Genomic DNA, 22128 nt, shown 5'->3' on the forward strand with positions numbered 1-22128 from the left:
GGCTGACATATCTCTCCATTATCACTGTCAAAGTTGAAACTACTGCATATCGGCTTAAAACATTGGGCAGGAAATACATGTTTGCATCTATATTTTGCCAAAGTAGAAGATTTCCAATCACAACTCTATAGCAAGGTATTGATTTGATGTGGATTGGTGCAAGGGAAGATATGGAATAGGCAACTTATTATTCACATCCACACCATCAGCTGAGAACATCATCCCTGTAGGCCTAACAACTAGTTATGTAATCGTACTTTGCAGCATTTGACATAAATTAATATTTATGTAAAATAAGGCTGCTGAAATATATTTGGGAAAGGTCATTCCACTTACCAGCCTACTGAGCACACACACACTCTTCTGAACAGTTTCTCGAGTGACATCGGCCTGCCTAACCTTTAGGGCCTGAAGTTAAGAACAAGTTTGTTAAAATTAGAGACTTTATGAAAACATACACTCAATGGCACAGCTTTGTGGCGATTCCATTGAACAAAAAATTAGCCCGACAGTGGCAGAGGGTGTGACGGGCCCGGGGGGGGGGGGGGGGGGGGGGGCACCGAGCAAGCAAGTGGGGGGGGGGGGGGGGGCTTGACCGAGCAAGAGAAAGTAGAGGGGAGGGAGGGCTTGACCGAGTAAGCGAGCGGGGGAGGAGGGGGAGCGACCAAGCAAGCAAGTGGGGTAACTGAACAAGCGGGGGGGGGGGGGGGGGGGGGGTCGACACACACCCACACGGACAAAATTAAGGCTGAAGTAAAAACACGAGTTCCATTGCTGATTTGGTCCAAATTCAAAGTGGACCAGTCAGTCAGACTACAAAATTAGAACATAGAACAGTACAGCACAGAACAGGCCCTTCAGCCCTCAATGTTGTGCCGAGCCATGATCACCCTACTCAAACCCACGTATCCACCCTATACCCGTAACCCAACAACCCCCCCTTAACCTTACTTTTGTTAGGACACTACGGGCAATTTAGCATGGCCAATCCACCTAACCCGCACATCTTTGGACTGTGGGAGGAAACCGGAGCACCCGGAGGAAACCCACGCACACAGGGGGAGGACGTGCAGACTCCACACAGACAGTGACCCAGCCGGGAATCGAACCTGGGACCCTGGAGCTGTGAAGCATTTATGCTAACCACCATGCTACCGTGCGGCCCAAATGAAGCAGAAACGTGGAGCAATTGACCCAACACCGGGTAACTTTGGGTAACTTTGTCTGGTGGTTGTCCAGTCAGACACATGCGGCATGACCTGTATCTACTTTCCTGTTTAGAGAATACAGCCACTCCTATAGTTTGGCCTGAATCAACTTTAAAAGATGCCACCTTTTAGCCCTTTTAGTTATCAACATTAAATGGCAGAATAACAGCCACAATCAACGCATTTGGACAGGACGTTTACATCACATGTACCTCAGCAAAGCAACTTTCAGGCATTAAAAAGATTCCTTGCAGGTACAGGCAGAAGTTCCAGAACTCTCATTTTATGCGTGGGCCAACTGTCAAGTTTGTTCGCAGACATCTTCAAACTCTCTCCTACTCCGTTCCGAAGTTGCCACCTGCTTCAAGACCACCATCATACCAGTGCCAAAAATGTACCAGGCAGCGTGACTCAAGGACTACCATCTGGTGGCCTTGACATCTATCATGAAGTGCTTCGAGAGGTTGGTCATGAGACAAATTAATTACATACTCCCAGAATGCCTTGATCCACTGCAATTCGCATTCCGCCACAACCAGTCCACAGCAGACACCATCTCCCTGGCCCTACACATCCCTGGAGCATCTCGACAACAAGGACTCCTACATCAGACACCCATTCGCTGACTCCAGCTCCGCCTTCAACACTATAATGCCAGCCAAACTCATATCAAATCTCCAAAACCTTGGACTTGGTTCCTCCCTCTGCAACTGGATCCTCGACATAGACCACTATCAGTAAGGATAAACAATGCCTCCTCCACGATGGTCCTCAATACCGGGGCCCTGCAAGGCTGCGTACTTAGTCCCCTACTATAATCCCTGTAAACACCCGACTGTGTGGCAAAGTTTGGCTCCAACTCCATCTACAAGTATGCTGATGACACCATCGTAGTGGGTCGGGTCTCAAACAACGATGAGTCAGAGTACAGGGGGGAGAGAGAATTGAGTGGAGTGGTGTAACAACAACAATCTCTCCCTCAATGTCAGCAAAATTAAGGAGCTGATCATTGACTTCAGGAAGCGAAGTATTGTACACATCTTTGTCTGCATCAATGGTGCCAAGGTGGAGATGGTTGACAACTTCAAATTCCTAGGTGTGCACATCACCAACAATCTGTCCCTTTCCACCAACGTCTACACTACGACCAAGAAAGCACAACAGCGCCTATACTTCCTCAGGAAACTAAGGAAATTCGGCATGTCCACATTGGCTCTTAACAACTTTTACAGATGCATCATAGAAAGCATCCTATCTGGCTGCATCACAGCCTGGTATGGCAACTGCTTGGCCCAAGACCGTAAGAAACTACAGAGAGTCGTGAACACAGCCCAGTCCATCACACAAACCTCCCTCCCATCCATTGACTCTGCCTACACCTCCCGCTGCCTTGGGAAAGCAGGCAGCATAAACAAAGAACCCTCCCACTTGGGTTATTCTCACTTCCAACCTGTTCCATTGGGCAGGAGATACAAAAGTCTGAGGACACGCATTAACAAGTTCAAAAACAGTTCTTCCCGGCTGTTACCAGACTCTTAAACAAACTTCTTATGGACTAAACTGATCTCTTCACACATCTTCTCTACTGAGTAGTACTACACTCCGTGTACTTCACCCAATACCTGTGTCTATTTATTTACATTGTGCATTTATGTATATCCTATGTTTTTTCATGTATGGAACAATCTGTCTGGACTGTCCACAGAACAATATTTTTCACTGTACTTCAGTACACGTGACAATAAATCAAAGCAATTAATCAAAATGGTTAGGTAACTAATTAACCTTCAAACACAATGAGTTCAGGACATTATCACATATCCTCATTGTCCTTGCGATTAGTTGAAGGATATCTTCATAAGTCTCCATTGACCTTATCTGGAATAAGTTTCAATAACAGTTTTCGTCTTTTCTACCAATCCGTAGTGTTTCACTTTTTCAGTTGTGAAAGTCAATAATTAAAATCTATATTTTAACTGACAAAAACTAACCTTAGCTTCAATTTGTCGATAGCAGGAAACCCCATAAACCGTCTTTTGATTCCCACTTCTTGGGGGTAAATGAAAATAAACGGTATCTAAGGGAGAAAATCAAAAAATGAAATCATGGAAAAAAGATTAATTTCAGATTGAACTGAAAATATTCTTCAGTAACATCATAAGATAATAAAATGATAGGTAAACTAGTGCTTTGACCTAAAATTGAAACAATAAGTCAAAACATTGAAGGCACAATTTAGGTGACAACAGCGTGATAGGATATTATTTTTATTTACAGTTACCATAATATTTATGAACTCCATACCCAAACATGATCAAACATCGAAGCATATGGCACAACAGGAAATCATTTTGTTTATCATGCCTAAACTGATTTTGGGGGAGGGTTTAAACTAATGCGGCAGGGGGATGGGAACCAATACAGGAAGTCGGAGGGAAGCAAAGCGGGAACAGAAAGAAAAGGCAGTAAGGTGGAAAGTGTAAGGCGAGAAGCCATAGTCGAAAATCAAAAAGGGTACAGGGTACAGTGACTGAGGAGAGCTCAGTGAATAGGCCCAGTAATACTAAAAGGAATAAAATAGGAAGTGAAAACATGAATGGAAAGGGAAGCAACAGGTTATTACATGACCATGTGGGTTCAACGATAAGGAAAATTAGGAGAAATGTTAAAAGGAAATACAACTTAGGAGAGGTTACTGATCGAGGTGTTAAGATTCAAAACGGAGGTATAAAAGCCAACATAGGGGTACTTTACCTGAATGCTGGTAATATTCGGAATAATGTAAATGAGTTGATGGCACAAATCATCGAGAATGATTATGATTTAGTAGCCATTACTGAAACATGGTTAAAGGATGGTCACGACTGAGTTAAATATTCAAGGGTATCAAACTATTCGAAAGGACAGAGTGGATAGTAAGGGAGGTGATGTAGCTCTGTTATTTAAGGGTAACATCTGGCCAGTAGTGAGGGATGACATCGGTGCTAAGGAGGATAAGGTTGAATCCATTTGGGTGGCAATCAGGAATAGTAAGGCAAAATAGTCAATAGGCCACCAAATAGTAACATTACGGTGGGACGGGCAATAAACAAAGAAATACCTGATGCATGTAGAAATGGTACAGCAGTTATCATGGGGTATTTTAATCTACATGTCGATTGATTTAACCAGGTTGGTCAAGGCAGTCTTGAGGAGGAGTTTATAGAATGTATCCACGATAGTTTCCTAGAACAGTATGGAATGGAATCTACGAGGGAACAAGCGATCCTTGATCAGGTCCTGTGTAATGAGACAGGATTGATTAATGATCTCATAGTTAGGGATCCTCTTCGAAGGAGTGATCACAATATGGTGGAATTTGAAATACAGATGGAGGGTGAGAAGGTAAAATCAAACACTAGTATTTTGTGCTTAAACAAAGGAGATTACAATGGGATGGAAGAAGAGCTGGCCAAGGTAGACTGGGAGCAAAGACTTTATGGTGAAACAGTTGACAAATGTCCAAGCGGTTTTTCACAGTGCTCAGCAAAAGTTTATACCAACAAAAAAGGACAGTAGATAAAGGGAAAATCGACCGTGGGTATCAAATTGAAGGAAAAAGCATACAAAGTGGCAAAGATTAGTAGGAGACTAGAGGATTGGGAAATCTTTAGGGGGCAACAGAAAGATTCTAAAAAAAGTTATAAAGAAGAGTAAGATAGATTATGAGAGTAAACTTGCTCAGAATATAAAAACAGATAGTAAAAGTTTCTACAAATATACAAAACAAAATAGAGTGGCTATGGTTAATATTGGTCCTTTAGAGGATGAGAAGGGAGATTTAATAATGGGAGATGAGGAAATGGCTGAGGAACTGAACAGGTTTTTTGGGTCTGTCTTCACAGTGGAAGACACAAATAACATGCCAGTGACTGATGGAAAGGAAGCTGTGACAGGTGAGGACCTTGAGACGATTGTCATCATAAGGAGGTGGTGATGGGCAAGCCAATGGGGCTAAAGGTAGACAAGTCTCATGGCCCTGATGGAATGCATCTCAGGGTACTAAAAGAGATGGCTAGGGAAATTGCAAATGCACTTGTGATAACTTACCAAAATTCACTAGACTCTGGGGTGGTCCTGGGAGATTGGAAATTATCAAACGTGACACCACTTTTTTAAAAAGAGGGAGGCAAAAAGCATCTATCAAGGAAGAAATAGCGAAGCATTTGGATGGAAATTGTCCCATTGGACAGACACAGCATGGGTTCATAAAGGGCAGGTCGTGCCTAACTAATTTAGTGGAATTTTTTGAGGACATTACGGTAGACAATGGGGAGCCAATGGATGTGGTATATCTGGATTTCCAGAGAGCTTTTGACAAGGGGCCACATAAAAGGTTGCTGCATAAGATAAAGATGTATGGCTTTAAGGATAACGTAGTAGCATGGATAGAGGATTGGTTAATTAATAGAAAGAAAAGAGTGGGGATTAATGGGCGTTTCACTGGATGGCAATCAGTGGCTAGTGGTGTCCCTCAGGGATCAGTGTTGGGCCCACAATTGTTCATCATTTACATAGATGATTTGGAGTTGGGGACCAAGTGCAATGTGTCCAAGCTTACAGATGACACTAAGATGAGTGGTAAAGCAAAAAGTGCAGAGGATACTGGAAGTCTGCAGAGGAATTTGGATAGTTTAGGTGAATGGGCTAGAGTCTGGCAGATGGAATACAATGTTGACAAATGTGAGATTATCCATTTTGGTAGAAATAAGAGCAAAAGGGATTATTATTTAAATGATCAAAAATTTAGGCACCATGGTGGCACAGTGGGTTATCACAATTGCTTCACAGCTCCAGGGTCCCAGGTTCGATTCCCGGCTTGGGTCACTGTTTGTGCGGAGTCTGCACGTTCTCCCCGTGTGTGCATGGGTTTCCTCCGGGTGCCCCGGTTTCCTCCCACAGTCCAAAGATGTGCAGGTTAGGTGGCTTGGCCATGCTAAATTGCCCTTAGTGTCTAAAATTGTCCTTAGTGTTGGGTGGGGTTACTAGGTTACGGGGATAGGGTGGGGTTGTGGGCTTGGGTAGGGTGCTCTTTCCAAGAGCCGGTGCAGACCAGACGGGCTGAATGGCCTTCTTCTGCACTGTAAATTCTATGAAAAATTCTATGAAACATGCTGCTGGGCAGAGGGACCTGGGTGTCCTCGTGCATGAGTTGCAAAAAGTTGGTTTACAGGTGAAACAGGTGATTAAGGCGACAAATGGAGTTTTGTCCTTCATTGCTAGAGGGATGGAGTTTAAGACTATGGAGGTTATGCTGCAATTGTATAAGGTGTTAGTAAGGCCACACCTGGAGTATTGTGTTCAGTTTTGATCTCCTTACCTGGAGAAAGGACGTACAGGCGCTGGAGGGTGTGCAGAAGAGATTCACTAGGTTGAGGGGGTTCGATTAGGAGAGGTTGAGTAGACTGGGTCTGTACTTGTTCGAATTCAGAAGGATGCGTTAGGGGTGGGGGGGATCTTATAGAAACATATAAAATAATGAAGGGAATCGATAGGATAGATGCGGGAGGTTGTTTCCACTGGTGGGTAAAAGCAGAACCAGGGGGCATAGCCTCAAAATAAGGGGAAGTAGATTTAGGACTGAGTTTAGGAGGAACTTCTTCACCCAAAGGGTTGTGAATCTATGGAATTCCTTGCCCAGTGAAGCAGTAGAGGCTCCTTCATTAAATGTTTTTAAGATAAAGGTAGTTTTTTGAAGAATAAAGGGTTATGGTGTTTGGGCGGGAAAGTGGAGCTGAGTCCACAAAAGATCAGCCATGATCTCATTGAATGGCGGAGCAGGCTCGAAGGACCAGATGGCCGACTCCTGCTCCTAGTTCTTATGCTCTTATATTCAATTAGTGTCAATTAGCATCCCTATGAATTTTTCTTTTTACAAGCATATTTTTGTTTATAAAGTTACTTTTATCTACAGTCTGTTCCAGATCAGCTCCCCATTACTTTCTTCTATGCACTTCAATGTTATTCTGATAACTCCCTTAGATACCGTTGTACAATGGATTGCCACCTCAAAATGTCCCATCACCAGGCATGGAACCACAATTCTGTACCTTAATGGTGCATACTTTTCTCTCTATCATAATCCAAGTTTTGTACTTAGCATATGCACGATGTTTTCAATATTTAAGTGACTATGAACATTTCCCATGCATCATTGCAATTCATTGAAATCCTAGTACAGTAGCAACACTAGAAAGAAAATGGAAAAGATTTCATACCACCTCCCTCATATACCTTCCCACACGATAAAGGGCGTGACTTGCAAAGATATGAAAAAAAGACAGCTGGTGTCAGCTCTTCAGGACATGCACTTCTCGTAGAGATGTATGCAGATCACTAAAGATGTGTGACTCGATTTCAGGGGGGAAAAAAAGTATACAATCTCCTTTTGTCTTCAAAGTTTCATCCCACAATTCTGTAAAATCTATTGCCAACAATTGGGTTGGTTTTCCGAGTCTAATAGTGTTGTAGAGTTTCAGCAGTATCATGAAATTATGGGTTGGTCAACAAAATGGATGCTACACAAATGGGTACGAGTGCATTGGGCAAATGGTGCAAAAGTTCTTGACTATGAAAGATCATCCTGAAGAAATCCTCCAAGGCAAGATCTGTAATTCATGTTTTTTTGTAGTAAAAAAAATGCTTCATTCATTTGTTTGAAGATGAAACTCTGCCTTTGATCAAGAGAACAAATTGGGCTCCTTGATTTACTAATCTGTATTACTCCACTGAAATTAAAAGACTGTGTTTCCTCAAGTGGGGGGAAAGCGGTTGCTTTCAGGGAAAAAAATACTGCAAGCTTTTAAGAGTTCACATGGTCACTGACATTTGTATTGTACTTGTTACATACATTCACCTTTGTTTACAGTACACACTCGTGGAGTATTCTCAAAGTTAGAGGGAAGCTCCACTCAAGGAGTTAACAGAAGTTTTAGTTTTGATTTGCATAATTACGTAATTCAAGGTGGCAGCAAACCATAGAATTTACAGTGCAGGAGGCCATTCGGCCCATCGAGTCTGCATCGGCTCTTGGAAAGAGCACCCTACTTAAGCCCATGCCTCCACCCTATCCCTGTAACCCAGTAACCCTACCTCACCGTTTTTGGACACTAAGGGCAATTTATCAAGGACAATACACCTAACCTGCACATCTTTGGACTGTGGGAGGAAACTGGAGCACCCGGAGGAAACCCACGCAGACATGGGGAGAATGGGCAGACTCCGCACAGGCAGTGACACAAGCCGGGATTCAACTCCTTCTCAAAAGCTATTAGAGATAGGCAATAAATGATGACCAGCCAGCAATGCCCACATCCCATGAATGAATATTTTAAAAATTAACAAAAACAAATCAACATAATTAACTTCCTTGTTTGATTCGAGGCCATTTGACAGATGGCCTTGGTTCTTGAAAAATGCTGTCCAAGTTAATCCTATGCCTTGACTCATTCTCCATAACACTACAGTTTAACCCCATAAAGAATTTTCTTTAAATTTGGACTGGCAAAACCAGCATTTATTGTTCATCCCTAATTGCATTTCGGAAGATGGTGGTGCACCAGCGGTGGAGGGAATGAATGTTGAAGAGACGTCAATAATTTTTTTGAATATATAAATTTTAGAGTACCCAATTCATTTTTTCCAATTAAGGGGTAATTTAGCGTGACCAATCCACCTACCCTGCATATATTTTGGGTTGTGGGGGGTGAGAGCCCGCAGACACGGGGAGAATGTGCAAGCTCCACACGGACAGTGACCCGGGGCCGGGAGGCAGCAGTGCTAATCACTGCGCCACCATGCTGCCCTGGTCATATTCTATGTTAATGCAAGCCTGTCTTTTACTTTCTTTCTTCCTCTCACCCCCACCCACCCCCACAGATGGAAATTAGCATCACTCTCAGAAGAAGGCGAAGCAGAAAATCACCTGGGGTGATGTGCATTGTGGTCAGGCGTTGTCATTAGGTGTGCATGACTTAATTTCAAAGGATTAAGGACGGAGTATGTATTTTTGGATAGTATATTTGGAGATGATAGGGTACAAGAGATAAAAAAATAAAGGACCATTGTTTTGAAACACTTTTTTAAAAATATAGAACATGGTTACATCCCTCAAAGTACAGCACATACAAAGATGATTTAATATACTGGCTCTAATGCACAAAAACATGGTAACAATTAAATACACAGCAAAATCCACATTCGCAATGAGATTAACATTGTTTTGTTTTTCTGGTGTTGTGGGAAGAATGCAGCCAGCACAGTGGGAGACTCAAATTCTTCTAAAAAAAATCATCCACCCGACATTGCAGTATGCAGTATGATTCCAGGTCCTGTAGTATGATTTTTAAACATGACCAGGTAGGAGGGTTAACTAATTGATCAACTTATTTTGCTTTAGCAATTATAAAAGAATGTTTCTTAATCCATCTTACCTTCAAGGTAGTTGTGTGCACCATCAGGCAGGGCCAGAAATGGGAGGTATTTCCACTCCTCAGGCAAGCTGTGACCATCATGTCCTTCTTCTGGAACCAACGGTGGATATGAAAATTCAACCTGTATTGTTCCAGAATAGAGATGGTGAGTCAACATATAATGGTCCACAACGAAAAGTTCAATGAATACTCTACATAATGCCAGCTAATGAAACCACAATGACTGGAAAAAGGAAATCAAAAAAGAATTTTGAAAATAGAAAAAGACAAAGAAATATTTCAGGGACTTTTTTATCCATCTACAAGATCCACTGCAGGAACGCGCCAAGGTTCCTTAGACAGCACCTTCCAAATACATGACCAATACCATCTAAAGGGCAAGCAGGCAAATAGCTAGGAATGCCACCACCTGATGCTTCCTTCCAAGTCAGTAACCACCCTGACTTGGAAATACATCGCCTTTCCTTCACCGTCACCGAGTCAAAATCCTGGAACTCCTAACAGCACTGTGGGTGTACCTGTACCTACACCTCAGGGACTGCAGTGGTTCAAGAACTCACCACCACCTTCTGAAGGGCAATCAGGGATAGGCCATAAATGCTGGCCTTAACAGCGACATCCACATCCTTTAAATAAATGTTTATATATTCCTACTTTTCCACATCTCCAAACTTGTCAAAATCAAATTACCCCCCTATTGCCACTCAGAAATTTAGCTTGTGCTCCAAATCCAGTCCCTATCCATTTTCCATGACTTTATCTATGATCACTCATTTGTCCTTATTATGTCTATGAAATGTAATATTAACATTTTTGCCTTTGGAGGGTGGCACAGTGGTAAGGACTGCTGCCTCACGGCACCATGGACCCAGGTTAAATCCCGGCCCCGGGTCACTGTGCGTGTGAAGTTTGCACATTCTCCCCATGTCTGAGTGGGTTTCACCCCCACAGCCCAAAAAAATATGCAGGGTAGGTGGATTGGCCATGCTAAATTGCCCCTTAATTGGAAAAATAAAAAGAATTGGGTACTCTAACTTTATATTTTGTTAAAATTGTCTGTCACACACCTTTAAATCCATGGCTACTGCTTTATTAAAAGTCTCATGCTAATGGAAAACTTAGAATGGGACTTGACAGTGTCCTCCAATACTTTTTAAGTATGTGACATTTTTCATCAATCTCTTTGATGAGCCTTGTATACTTAGCATCCACCACATCTGCAAACATTGGCCTCACGGTAGCATGGTGGTTAGCATCAATGCTTCACAGCTCCAGGGTCCCAGGTTCGATTCCCGGCTGGGTCACTGTCTGTGTGGAGTCTGCACGTCCTCCCCGTGTGTGCGTGGGTTTCCTCCGGGTGCTCCGGTTTCCTCCCACAGTCCAAAGATGTGCGGGTTAGGTGGATTGGCTATGCTAAATTGCCCGTAGTGTAAGGTTAATGGGGGGGATTGTTGGGTTACGGGTATACGGGTTACGTGGGTTTAGGTAGGGTGATCATTGCTCGGCACAACATCGAGGGCCGAAGGGCCTGTTCTGTGCTGTACTGTTCTATGTTCTATTTGTGACAAGAACGGTGAGCAATTATTTTGTACAACTTTAAGCAAATGTGCTTTTTGTACCTCTCAGATTCTTATCAGCTGATGCAATTAACACTTCTTTAACATTCTGATTTGAAATGTCAAGTTTTGTTAAAGGTATGCATTAATGCTCTGATTGGGTAAACTGAAGATTCACCAACTTCAAAAAACAATTACTTTATTATATTCCATGACCAATTTTATTGGTACCTTTTTCATGAAGACTTAAGTCTTCTCATTAGAGACTACACTAGTAATGAAGTGGCTTACTCCAGCTATCCTGCATAGAATCACCACTATATTTAGTGACCCCAATACATCGTCATCCCTGAAATTGAAACAAGTAGAATTCCGTACTTCCTAACCCTCAGTTTCTATCCTTTTCAGGTTCCTCAAAACCTAGAAAGATTTTTTAAAAATAATACAAAGTAAATGATAAAATGGGAAATTAGCACTAAAATCAATTTGAATTCACCAACTTTAAATTAAGAGCAGAATGCATCAAAGTGCAACTGAAGCCCAGGTTGTCAGGCTGAACAAAGAAGCAAAAGTACAGGACAAGAACAGGCCCTTCGGCCCTCCAAACCTGTGCCGATCATGATGCCCCTAACTAAAAAAAAACCTCCTGCCCTTACTCGGTCCGTATCCCTCTATTTCCTCCCTATTCATGTACCCATCCAGATGCCTCTTAAATATTGCTAATGTGCCTGCTTCCACCATATCCTCTGGTAGCACGTTCCAGGCACCCACCACACTCTTCTGCACAAAACACTTACCCCACATATCTCTTAAACTTTCCCCCTCTCACCTTGAACCTGTGCCCCCTTGAACCACTTCCACCCTTGTCTATGCCTCTCATAATTTTGTCGACCTCTATCAGATCGCCCTTCAGCCGTGGCAGCACGGTGGCATCTTGTGTTAGCCCTGTTGTCTCACAGCGCCGAGGTCCCAGGTTCGATCCCGGCTCTGGGTCACTGTCTGTGTGGAGTTTGCACATTCTCCCAGTGTTTGCATGGGTTTCGCCCCCACAACCCAAAGATGTGCAGGCTAGGTGGATTGACCGTGCTAAATTGCCCCGTAATTGGAAAAAATGAATTGGGTACTCTAAATTTATTTCAAAAAATCTTCCCTCAGCCTCCGTCTTTCCAGTGAAAACAATCCTAGTTTATTCAACCTCTCCTCATAGCCAACACCCTTGAGGCCAGGCAACATCCTGGTGAACCTTCTTTGCACTCTCTCTAAAGCTTCCACATCCTTCTGATAATGTGGTGACCAGAATTGCATGCAATACTCCAAATGCAGCCTAACAAAGGCTTTATATAGCTGCAACATTTCCCAACTCTTGGTCTCAATGCCCCGGTTGATGAATGCAAGCATGCCATATGCCTTCTTAATCGTCTGTGTTGCCACTTTTAGGGAACTGTGGACCTGCACGCCTAGATCCCTGAAGATGTTAATGTTCCTCAGGGTTCTGCCATTTACAGTATAATTCATACCTAGATTTGCTCCTCCAAAATGCATCACCTCGTATTTGTCCGGATTAAACTCCATACACAGGCACATGGACAGCAGTAAATTGAAGGGGTGTAGGTTCGGTGGATCTTAGATTAGGATAAATGGTTGGCACAACATCATAGAACATAACAGCGCAGTGCAGGCTCTTCGGCCCTCGATGTTGCGCCGACCTGTGAAACCACTCTAAAGCCCATCTACACTATTCCCTTATCACCCATATGTTTATCCAATGACCATTTAAATGCCCTTAATGTTGGTGAGTCCACTACTGTTGCAGGCAGGGCATTTGGGCCGAAGGGCCTGTACTGTGCTGCCCTGTTCTCTGTTCTAAGTCTCTAATCTATCTATATCCTGTTGTATCCTCTGACAATCCTCGGCACTATCAGCAACTCCGCAATCTTTGTGTCATCCGCAAACTTACTAATCAAGACCACCCACATTTTCCTCCAGATCATTCATACATACGACAAACAAGAAGTCCCCGCACTGATCTCTGCGGAACACCACTAGCTACAGATCTCGATTCAGAAAACCACTCTTCCACCGCTAATCTCCGTCTTTCATAACCAAGCCAGTTCTGTATCCACCCAGCCAGCCCACCCCGAATCCCATGTGATTTTAATTTTTGTACCAGTCTGCCGTGTGGGACTTTGCCAAAGCACTTACTAAAATCCATATGAACCACATCCACAGCCCTTCCCTCATCAATTTTCGTTGTCACCTCTTCAAAAAACTCAATCAAGTTGTTGAGGCATGATCTTATCCGTACAAAACCATGCTGGCTGTCACAAACTAGTCCATTTTCCTCCAAATGTGCATATATCCTGTCCCTCAGCATCGTCTCCAAAAGCTTCCCCACCCCTAATGTCAGGCTCACTAGCCTATAATTGCTGGATTGCCCCTGCTTCCTTTTTTAAACAATGGAATAACATTGGCTATTCTACAGTCCTCTGGAACCTCACCTGTGGTCAAAGAGGATGTGAATATATCTGTTAAGTCCCCAGCTATTTCTCCCCTTGCCTCCCGCAGTAACGTGGAATAGACCCCATCCGGCCCCAGGGACTTCCCTACCTTAATGCAATTTAGGATACTTAACACTTCCTCCTTTGATATACTGACGTTCTCAAGACAGTTCACACACCTATCCCTGACCTCAGCATCCATCACGTCCTTCTCCCTGGTGAATACCAATGCAAAGTACTCATTAAGGATTTCACCCATTTCCTGTGGTTCCACACATAACTTACCTCCATTGTCCTTAAGTGGGCTTAGTCTTGCTACTAATATATGCATAAAAAGCACTTGGATTCTCCTTGACCATGCTTGCTAAAGACATTTCATGGCCCCTTTTAGCCCTCCTAATTCCATGTTTACGTTCATTCCAATTTCACTGTACTCGTCAAGGGCTTCGGCAGTTTTTTGATGCCTAGATCTATCGTATGCTTCCTTTTGACTAAGCTTACAATTTCCCTTGTAGTCCATTGTTCCTGAATCCTGCCATTTCTATCCTTCATTTTTGTGGGGGCATGCCTGTCCTGCACTGCAATCAACTGGCCTTTAAAAGCCTCCCACATGTCAGATATGGATTTGCCCTCAAATAGCCGCTCCCGATCCAATTCCCCAGTTTCTGTCTAATTTGGATGTAATTGGCCCTCGCCCAATTAAGCACCCTCACCCGCAGGCCACTCTTGTCCTTATCCATGACTATTCTAAATCTTATGGAATTATGGTTAAGCCAAAAAAGCTCCCCCACTGAAACATCAAACATCTGGCCTGGTTCATTCTCCAATACCAAGTCGAGTATGGTCCCCTCCCTGGTTGGATTGCCAACATACTGGATCAAAAAGCCTCCGGGACACATCTAACAAATTGCTCTCTATCCAAGCCCCTGGCTGTAAGGGATTCCCTGTCAATATGGGGGGAGTTAAAGTCGCCCATCACAACTACCCTGCTTTTTTCACACCTTTCAGTATCTGACTACACAACTGCTCTTCTGTCTCCTGCAGGCTGTTGGGAGGTCTATAGTACACTCCCAACATTGTGTTTTCATTCTTCTTGTTCCTGAACTCCACCCGTAATGCCTCACTACCAAATCCCTCCAATGTGTCCTCCCTCAACACAGCTGTGATCTGCTCCCTGATCAGCAATGCAACTCCCCCACCTCTTTCGTTTCCCCTTCTGTCCTGTCTAAAACAACAATATCATTGAATTTACAGTGCAGAAGGAGGCCATTAGGTCCATCGAGTCTGCGCCGACCCTTGGAAAAAGTACCCTGCATAATCCTGTGCCCCCACCCCATCCCCGCAACCCCCTGACCTTTTGGTCACTAAGGCGCAATTTAGCGTGGCCAATCCATCTAACGAAAGCTTTGCGCAAGTCGAGAAGACACAGCCGGAGTGAGGCACATCCAGAGTGGGAAGTTGGAACTTGGCAATTTGGTGCAGTGAGGTAATCAGGAAAGGTAAGTGGTAAGTCTAATTCTGCTATTTTTCAGTTAAAAGTGCAGTGTGTAGATTAGTGTCTGATTGGCTGAAGCTGCCCCCACCCTAATTGCTGAGAGGCAGTTATCTGTCAGTCACCTGAGGTCTGTTTAGGGGCACAAAGGTGCACATTGTATTCTTCTCTTTGAAGTTTAGGGTGGTGAGAGTCACCCTGGTTAGCTGAGGTCTGTATAAAAGACAGACAGAAAGCGCACTCAGTAAGCTTTGTGCAAGTGAAGGGGACATAGCCGAGTGAGGCATATCCAGAGTGGGAAGTTGGAACTTGGTAATTAGGTGCTTTTTCTCTACTGTTTTGTTCTCTCTCTTTCTTCTGGCCTGTAACTTTTAATCTGCAGGGAGAGAACCAGGGAGCATCTGAGACCCTGGGTGAGTTCTCTCAGTGAGCCAGAGAAGACACAGCCAGAGTGAGGCACAACCAAGAGTGAGTTGGGGAATTTGAAGCTAGGTGGGAATTCGAAGTTGGGTGGGGAAGAGGTGCTTTTAACCCTGGTAAGTGACTGGTAAGTAGTTTTTCTATTCATTGTCTAATTTCTTTATTTTTCTTTCTTTTTTTTTGAAATTGTAGTTGTATAAGTTTACCCAAGGTTTAAAACATGGCAGGAGATCCCAGACCCGTGTCATGCTCCTCGTGTGCGATGTGGAAGCTCAGGGACACATCCACTGTCCCTGGCTCCTTCATGTACAAGAAGTGTGTCCAGTTGCAGCGCCTGTTAGACCGCTTGACGGCTCTAGAGCTGCGGATGGACACACTTTGGACCATCCACGATGCTGAGGAGGTCGTGGATAGCACGATTAGCAAGTTGGGCACACCGCAGGTGAAAGTTACTGAGGGAGATAGAAAATGGGTGACCAAAAGACAGAGCAAGAGTAGGAAGGTAGTGCAGGTGTCCCCTGTGGTCATCTCCCTGCAAAACAGATATACCACTTTGGATACTGTTGAAGGAGATGGCTCACCAGGGGAAGGCAACAACAGCAAGGTTCATGGCACTGTGGCTGGCTCTGCTGCGCAGCAGGGTAGGAAAGAAAATGCCAGGACCATAGTGATAGGGGACTCCATCTTAAGGGGAATAGACAGGCGGTTCTGCGGACGCAATGGAGACTCCAGGATAGTATGTTGCCTCCCTGGTGCAATGGTCAAGGATATCTCGGAGCGGCTGCAGGACATTCTGGAGGGGAGGGGAGGGCTGAACAGCCAGCTGTCGTGGTGCACATAGGCACCAACGATATAGGTAAAAAATGGGATGAGGTCCTACAAGCTGAATTCAGGGAGTTAGGAGTTAAACTAAAAAGTAGGGCCTCAAAGATAGTAATCTCAGGATTTCTACCAGTGCCACGAGCTAGTCAGAGTAGGAATGTCAGGATAGATAGGATGAATGCGTGGCAAGAGGGAGGGATTCAAATTCCTGGGGCATTGGAACCTGTTCTGGGGGAGGTGGGTCCAGTACAAACTGGACGGTCTGCACCTGGGCAGGACTGGACCCGATGTCCTAGGGGGGTGTTTGCTAGAGCTGTTGGGGAGGGTTTAAACTAATGTGGCAGGGGGATGGGAACCGATGCAGGAAGTTGGAAGGTAGTAAAACAGGGACAGAAGCAAAAGGAAGTAAGGGGGAAAGTGTAAGGCAGAGAAGCCATAGTCAAAAATCAAAAAGGCCGACAGTGCAAGGTACAGTGACTGACTGAGGGGAGCTCAGTGAATAGGCCAGTAATACAAAAAGGAATAAAACTGGAGATGTTAAGATTCAAAAGAGGTAAAAAAAAACAACATAAGGGTACTTTACCTGAATGCTCGTAGTATTTGGAATAAAGTAAATGAGTTGATGGCACAAATCATCGTGAATGGCTATGATTTAGTGGCCATTACTGAAACATGGTTAAAAGATGGTCACGACTGGGAGTTAAATATCCGAGGGTATCAAACTATTCGGAAGGACAGAGTGGATGGTAAGGGAGGTGGTGTAGCTCTGTTATTTAAGGATGACATCCGGGCAATAGTAAGGGATGACATCGGTGCTATGGAGGATAAGGTTGAATCCATTTGGGTGGAAATCAGGAATAGTAAGGTGAAAAAGTCACTGATAGGAGTAGTCAATCGGCCACCAAATAGTAACATTACGGTGGGGCAGGTAATAAACAAAGAAATAATTGATGCATGTAGAAATGGTACAGCAGTTATCATGGGGAATTTTAATCTATATGTCGATTGGTTTAACCAGGTCGGTTAAGGCAGCCTTGAGGAGGAGTTTATAGAATGTATCCGTGATAGTTTCCTAGAACAGTATGTAATGGAACCTACGAGGGAACAAGTGGTCTTAGATCTTGTCCTGTGTAATGAGACAGGATTGATTCATGATCTCATAGTTGGGGATCCTCTTGGAAGGAGCGATCACAATATGGTGGAATTTAAAATACAGATGGAGGGTGAGAAGGTGACATCAAATACTAGTGTTTTGTGCTTAAACAAAGGAGATTGCAATGGAATGAGAGGAGAACTAGCTAAGGTAGACTGGAAGCAAAGACTTTATGGTGGAACAGTTGAGGAACAGTGGAGAACCTTCCAAGCGATTTTTCACAGTGCTCAGCAAAGGCTTATACCAACAAAAAGGAAGGACGGTAGAAAAAGGGAAAATCGACTGTGGAGATCTAAGGAAATAAGGGAGAGTATCAAATTGAAGGAAAAAGCATACAAAATGGCAAAGATTGGTGGGAGACTAGAACATAGAACGTTACAGCGCAGTACAGGCCCTTCGGCCCAGGATGTTGCACCGACATGGGAAGTCAAAAACTAAAGGCCATCTAACCTACAGTATGCCATTATCATCCATATGCTTATCCAATAAACTTTTAAATGCCCTCAATGTTGGCGAGTTCACTACTGTTGCAGGTAGGGCATTCCACGGCCTCACCACTCTTTGCGTAAAAAACCTACCTCTGACGTCTGTCCTATATCTATTACCCCTCAATTTAAGGCTATGTCCCCTCGTGCTAGCCACCTCCATCCGCGGGAGAAGGCTCTCACTGTCCACCCTATCTAACCCTCTGATCATTTTGTATGCCTCTATTAAGTCACCTCTTAACCTTCTTCTCTCTAACGAAAACAACCTCAAGTCCATCAGCATTTCCTCGTAAGATTTTCCCAACATACCAGGCAACATCCTGGTAAATCTCCTCTGCACCCGTTCCAAAGCTTCCACGTCCTTCCTATAATGAGGCGACCAGAACTGTACGCAATACTCCAAATGCGGCCGTACCAGAGTTTTGTACAGCTGCAACATGACCTCATGGCTCCGGAACTCAATCCCTCTACCAATAAAGGCCAACACACCATAGGCCTTCTTCACAACCCTATCAACCTGGGTGGCAACTTTCAGGGATCTATGTACATGGACACCGAGATCCCTCTGCTCATCCACACTGCTAAGAATTTTACCATTAGCCAAATATTCCGCATTCCTGTTATTCTTTCCAAAGTGAATCACCTCGCACTTCTCTACATTAAACTCCATTTGCCACCTCTCAGCCCAGCTCTGCAGCTTATCTATGTCCCTCTGTAACCTGCAACATCCTTCCACACTGTCTACAACTCCACCGACTTTAGTGCCGTCTGCAAATTTACTCACCCAACCTTCTGTGCCCTCCTCTAGGTCATTTATAAAAATGACAAACAGCAACGGCCCCAGAACAGATCCTTGTAGTACGCCACTCGTAACTGAACTCCATTCTGAACATTTGCCATCAACCACCACCCTCTGTCTTCTTTCAACTAGCCAATTTCTGATCCACATCTCTAAATCACCCTCAGCCTCCGTATTTTCTGCAATAGACGACTGTGGGGAACCTTATCAAACGCTTTACTGAAATCCATATACACCACATCAACTGCTCTACCCTCGTCTACCTGTTCAGTCACCTTCTCAAAGAACTCGATAAGGTTTCTGAGGCATGACCTACCCTTCACAAAACCATGCTGACTAGCCCTAATCATATTATTCCTATCTAGATGATTATAAATCGTATCTCTTATAATCCTCTCCAAGACTTTACCCACAACAGACGTGAGGCTCACTGGCCTATAGTTACCGGGGTTATCTCTACTCCCCTTCTTGAACAAAGGGACCACATTTGCTATCCTCCAGTCCTCTGGCACTATTCCTGTAGCCAATGATGACATAAAAATCAAAGCCAAAGGCTCAGCAATCTCTTCCCTGGCTTCCCAGAGAATCCTAGGATAAATCCCATCAGGCCCTGGGGACTTATCTATTTTCACCTTGTCCAGAATTGCCAACACTTCTTCCCTACGCACCTCAATGCCATCTATTCTAATAGCCTGGGTCTCAGCATTCTCCTCCACAACATTATCTTTTTCCTGAGTGAATACTGACGAAAAGTATTCTTTTAGTATCTCGCTTATCTCCTCAGCCTCCACACACAACTTCCTACCACTGTCCTTGACTGGCCCTACTCATTCTTTTATTCCTGACATACCTATAGAGGACTGGGAAATCTTTAGGGGGCAACAGAAAGCTACTAAAAAAGCTACAAAGAAGAGTAAAATAGATTATGAGAGTAAATTTGCTCAGAATATAAAAACAGATAGTAAAAGTTTCTACAAATATATAAAACAAAAAAGAATGGCTAAGGTAAATATTGGTCCTTTAGAGGATGAGAAGGGAGTTTTAATAATGGGAGATGAGGAAATGGCTGAGGAACTGAACAGGTTTTTGGGTCGGTCTTCACAGTGGAAGACACAAATAACATGCCAGTGACTGATGGAAATTAGGCTATGACAGGTGAGGACCTTGAGAAGATTGTTATCACTAAGGAGGTAGTGATGGGCACGCTAATGGGGCTAAAGGTAGACAAGTCTCCTGGTCCTGATGGAATGCACCCAGAGTGCTAAACAAGATGGCTAGGGAAATTGCAAATGCACTAGTGATCATTTACCAAACGTCACTAGACTCTGGGGTGGTCCCGGTGGATTGGAAATTAGCAAACGTGACACCACTGTTTAAGAAAGGAGGGAGGCAGAGAGCGGGTAATTATAAGTTAGTGAGCTTAAAGTCGGTAGTAGGGAAGATGCTGGAATCCATCATGAGGAAGAAATAGCGAGGCATCTGGATAGAAATTGTCCCATTGGGCAGACGCAGCATGGGTTCATAAAGGGCAGGTCGTGCCTAACTAATTTAGTGGAATTGTTTGAGGACATTACCAGTGCAGTAGATAACTGGGAGCCAATGAATGTGGTATATCTGGATTTCCAGAAAGCCTTTGACAAGGTGCCACACAAGGTTGCTGCATAAGATAAAGATGCATGGCATTAAGGGTAAAGTAGTAGCATGGATAGAGGATTGGATAATTAATAGAAAGCAAAGAGTGGGGATTAATCGGTGTTTCTCTGGTTGGCAATCAGTGGTGTCCCTCAGGGATCTGTGTTGGGCCCACACTTGTTCACAATTTACATAGATGATTTGGAGTTGGGGACCAATGTGTCCAAGTTTGCAGACGACACTAAGGTGAGTGGTAAAGCGAAAAGTGCAGAGGATACGGGAAGTCTGCAGAGGGATTTGGATAGGTTAAGTCAATGGGCTACGGTCTGGCAGATGGAATATAATGTTGACAAATGCGAGGTTATCCATTTTGGTAGGAATAACAGCAAACGGGATTATTATTTAAATGATAAAATATTAAAGCATTCTGCTGTGCAGAGAGACCTGGGTGTGCTAGTGCACGAGTCGCAAAAAGTTGGTTTACAGGTGCAACAGGTGATTAAGGCGGCAAATGGAATTTTGTCCTTCATTGCTAGAGTTTACAGATTTACAGATGGTTTACAGATGGAGTTTAAGACTAGGGAGGTTATGCTGCAATTGTATAAGGTGTTAGTGAGGCCACACCTGGATTATGTTCAGTTTTGGTCTCCTTACTTGAGAAAGGACGTACTGGCACTGGAGGGTGTGCAGAGGAGATTCACTAGGTTAATCCCAGAGCTGAAGGGGTTGGATTATGAGGAGAGGTTGAGTAGACTGGGACTGTACTCGTTGGAATTTAGAAGGATGAGGGGGGATGTTGTAGAAACATAATTATGAAGGGAATAGATAGGATAGATGCGGGCAGGTTGTTTCCACTGGCGGGTGAAAGAAGAACTAGAAGGCATAGCCTCAAAATAAGGGGAAGTAGATTTAGGACTGAGTTTAGGAGGAACTTCTTCACCCAAAGGGTTGTGAATCTATGGAATTCCTTGCCCAGTGAAGCAGTAGAGGCTCCTTCATTAAATGTTTTTAAGATAAAGATAGTTTTTTGAAGAATAAAGGGATTGAGGGTTATGGTGTTCAGGCCAGAAAGTGGAGCCGAGTCCACAAAAGATCAGCCATGATCTCATTGAATGGTGGAGCAAGCTCGAGGGGCCAGATGGCCTACTCCTGCTCCTAGTTCTTATATTCTTATAACCTGCACGTCTTTGGACTGCAGGAGGAAACCAGAGCACCCGGAGGAAACCCATTCAGACGCGGGGAGAAAGTGCAAACTCCAAAGTCACCCGAGGCCGGAATTGAACCCGGGACCCTGGAGCTGTGAGGCAGCAGTGCTAACCACTGTGCCATCCACATCCCGGAACGTTAAGATGCTAGTCCTGCCCCTCCTTTAACCATATCTCCGTAATTGCAATCACATCATAGTTCCATGTCGTAATCCAGGCTTTCAGTTCATCTATTTTACACATTTTACTTCTTGCACTGAAGCAAATGCACTCCAGACCTACAGTCCCACTGTGTGCTGCGGCTTACCTCTGCCTACTCTTCCTCTGCGCTATGTTTATCTCAGTCTCACTTTTTCCTCGGGCTCTACACTTACTGGCCTGCTGTTC

The 22128-nt window shown here is 44.0% G+C and overlaps 1 protein-coding gene across 8 annotated transcripts in view; it reads right to left on the bottom strand.

The window, feature by feature from the left end:
* avl9 (AVL9 homolog (S. cerevisiase)) overlaps window positions 1–22128 on the bottom strand; it is a 183166-nt gene that overhangs the window by 150408 nt on the left and 10630 nt on the right. For 5 of the 8 annotated variants that reach the window (XR_005462168.1, XM_038810418.1, XM_038810423.1 and 2 more), the window contains exons 2-4: window positions 9680–9800; window positions 3200–3285; window positions 337–408 (exon numbers count right to left, since the gene is read on the bottom strand). Coding sequence is in view for 7 of the 8 variants with exons in the window: in XM_038810418.1 (XP_038666346.1) it covers window positions 337–408; window positions 3200–3285; window positions 9680–9800 (279 nt within the window). In the remaining variant the exon portion in view is untranslated. The remainder of the gene's footprint in view (window positions 1–336; window positions 409–3199; window positions 3286–9679; window positions 9801–22128) is intronic. The other 3 variants (XM_038810424.1, XM_038810421.1, XM_038810422.1) reach the window with 1 other exon arrangement.

Source organism: Scyliorhinus canicula, chromosome 10 (genome assembly GCF_902713615.1).
Source record: "Scyliorhinus canicula chromosome 10, sScyCan1.1, whole genome shotgun sequence".
In the NCBI taxonomy this organism is placed as follows: Eukaryota; Metazoa; Chordata; class Chondrichthyes; order Carcharhiniformes; family Scyliorhinidae; genus Scyliorhinus; species Scyliorhinus canicula.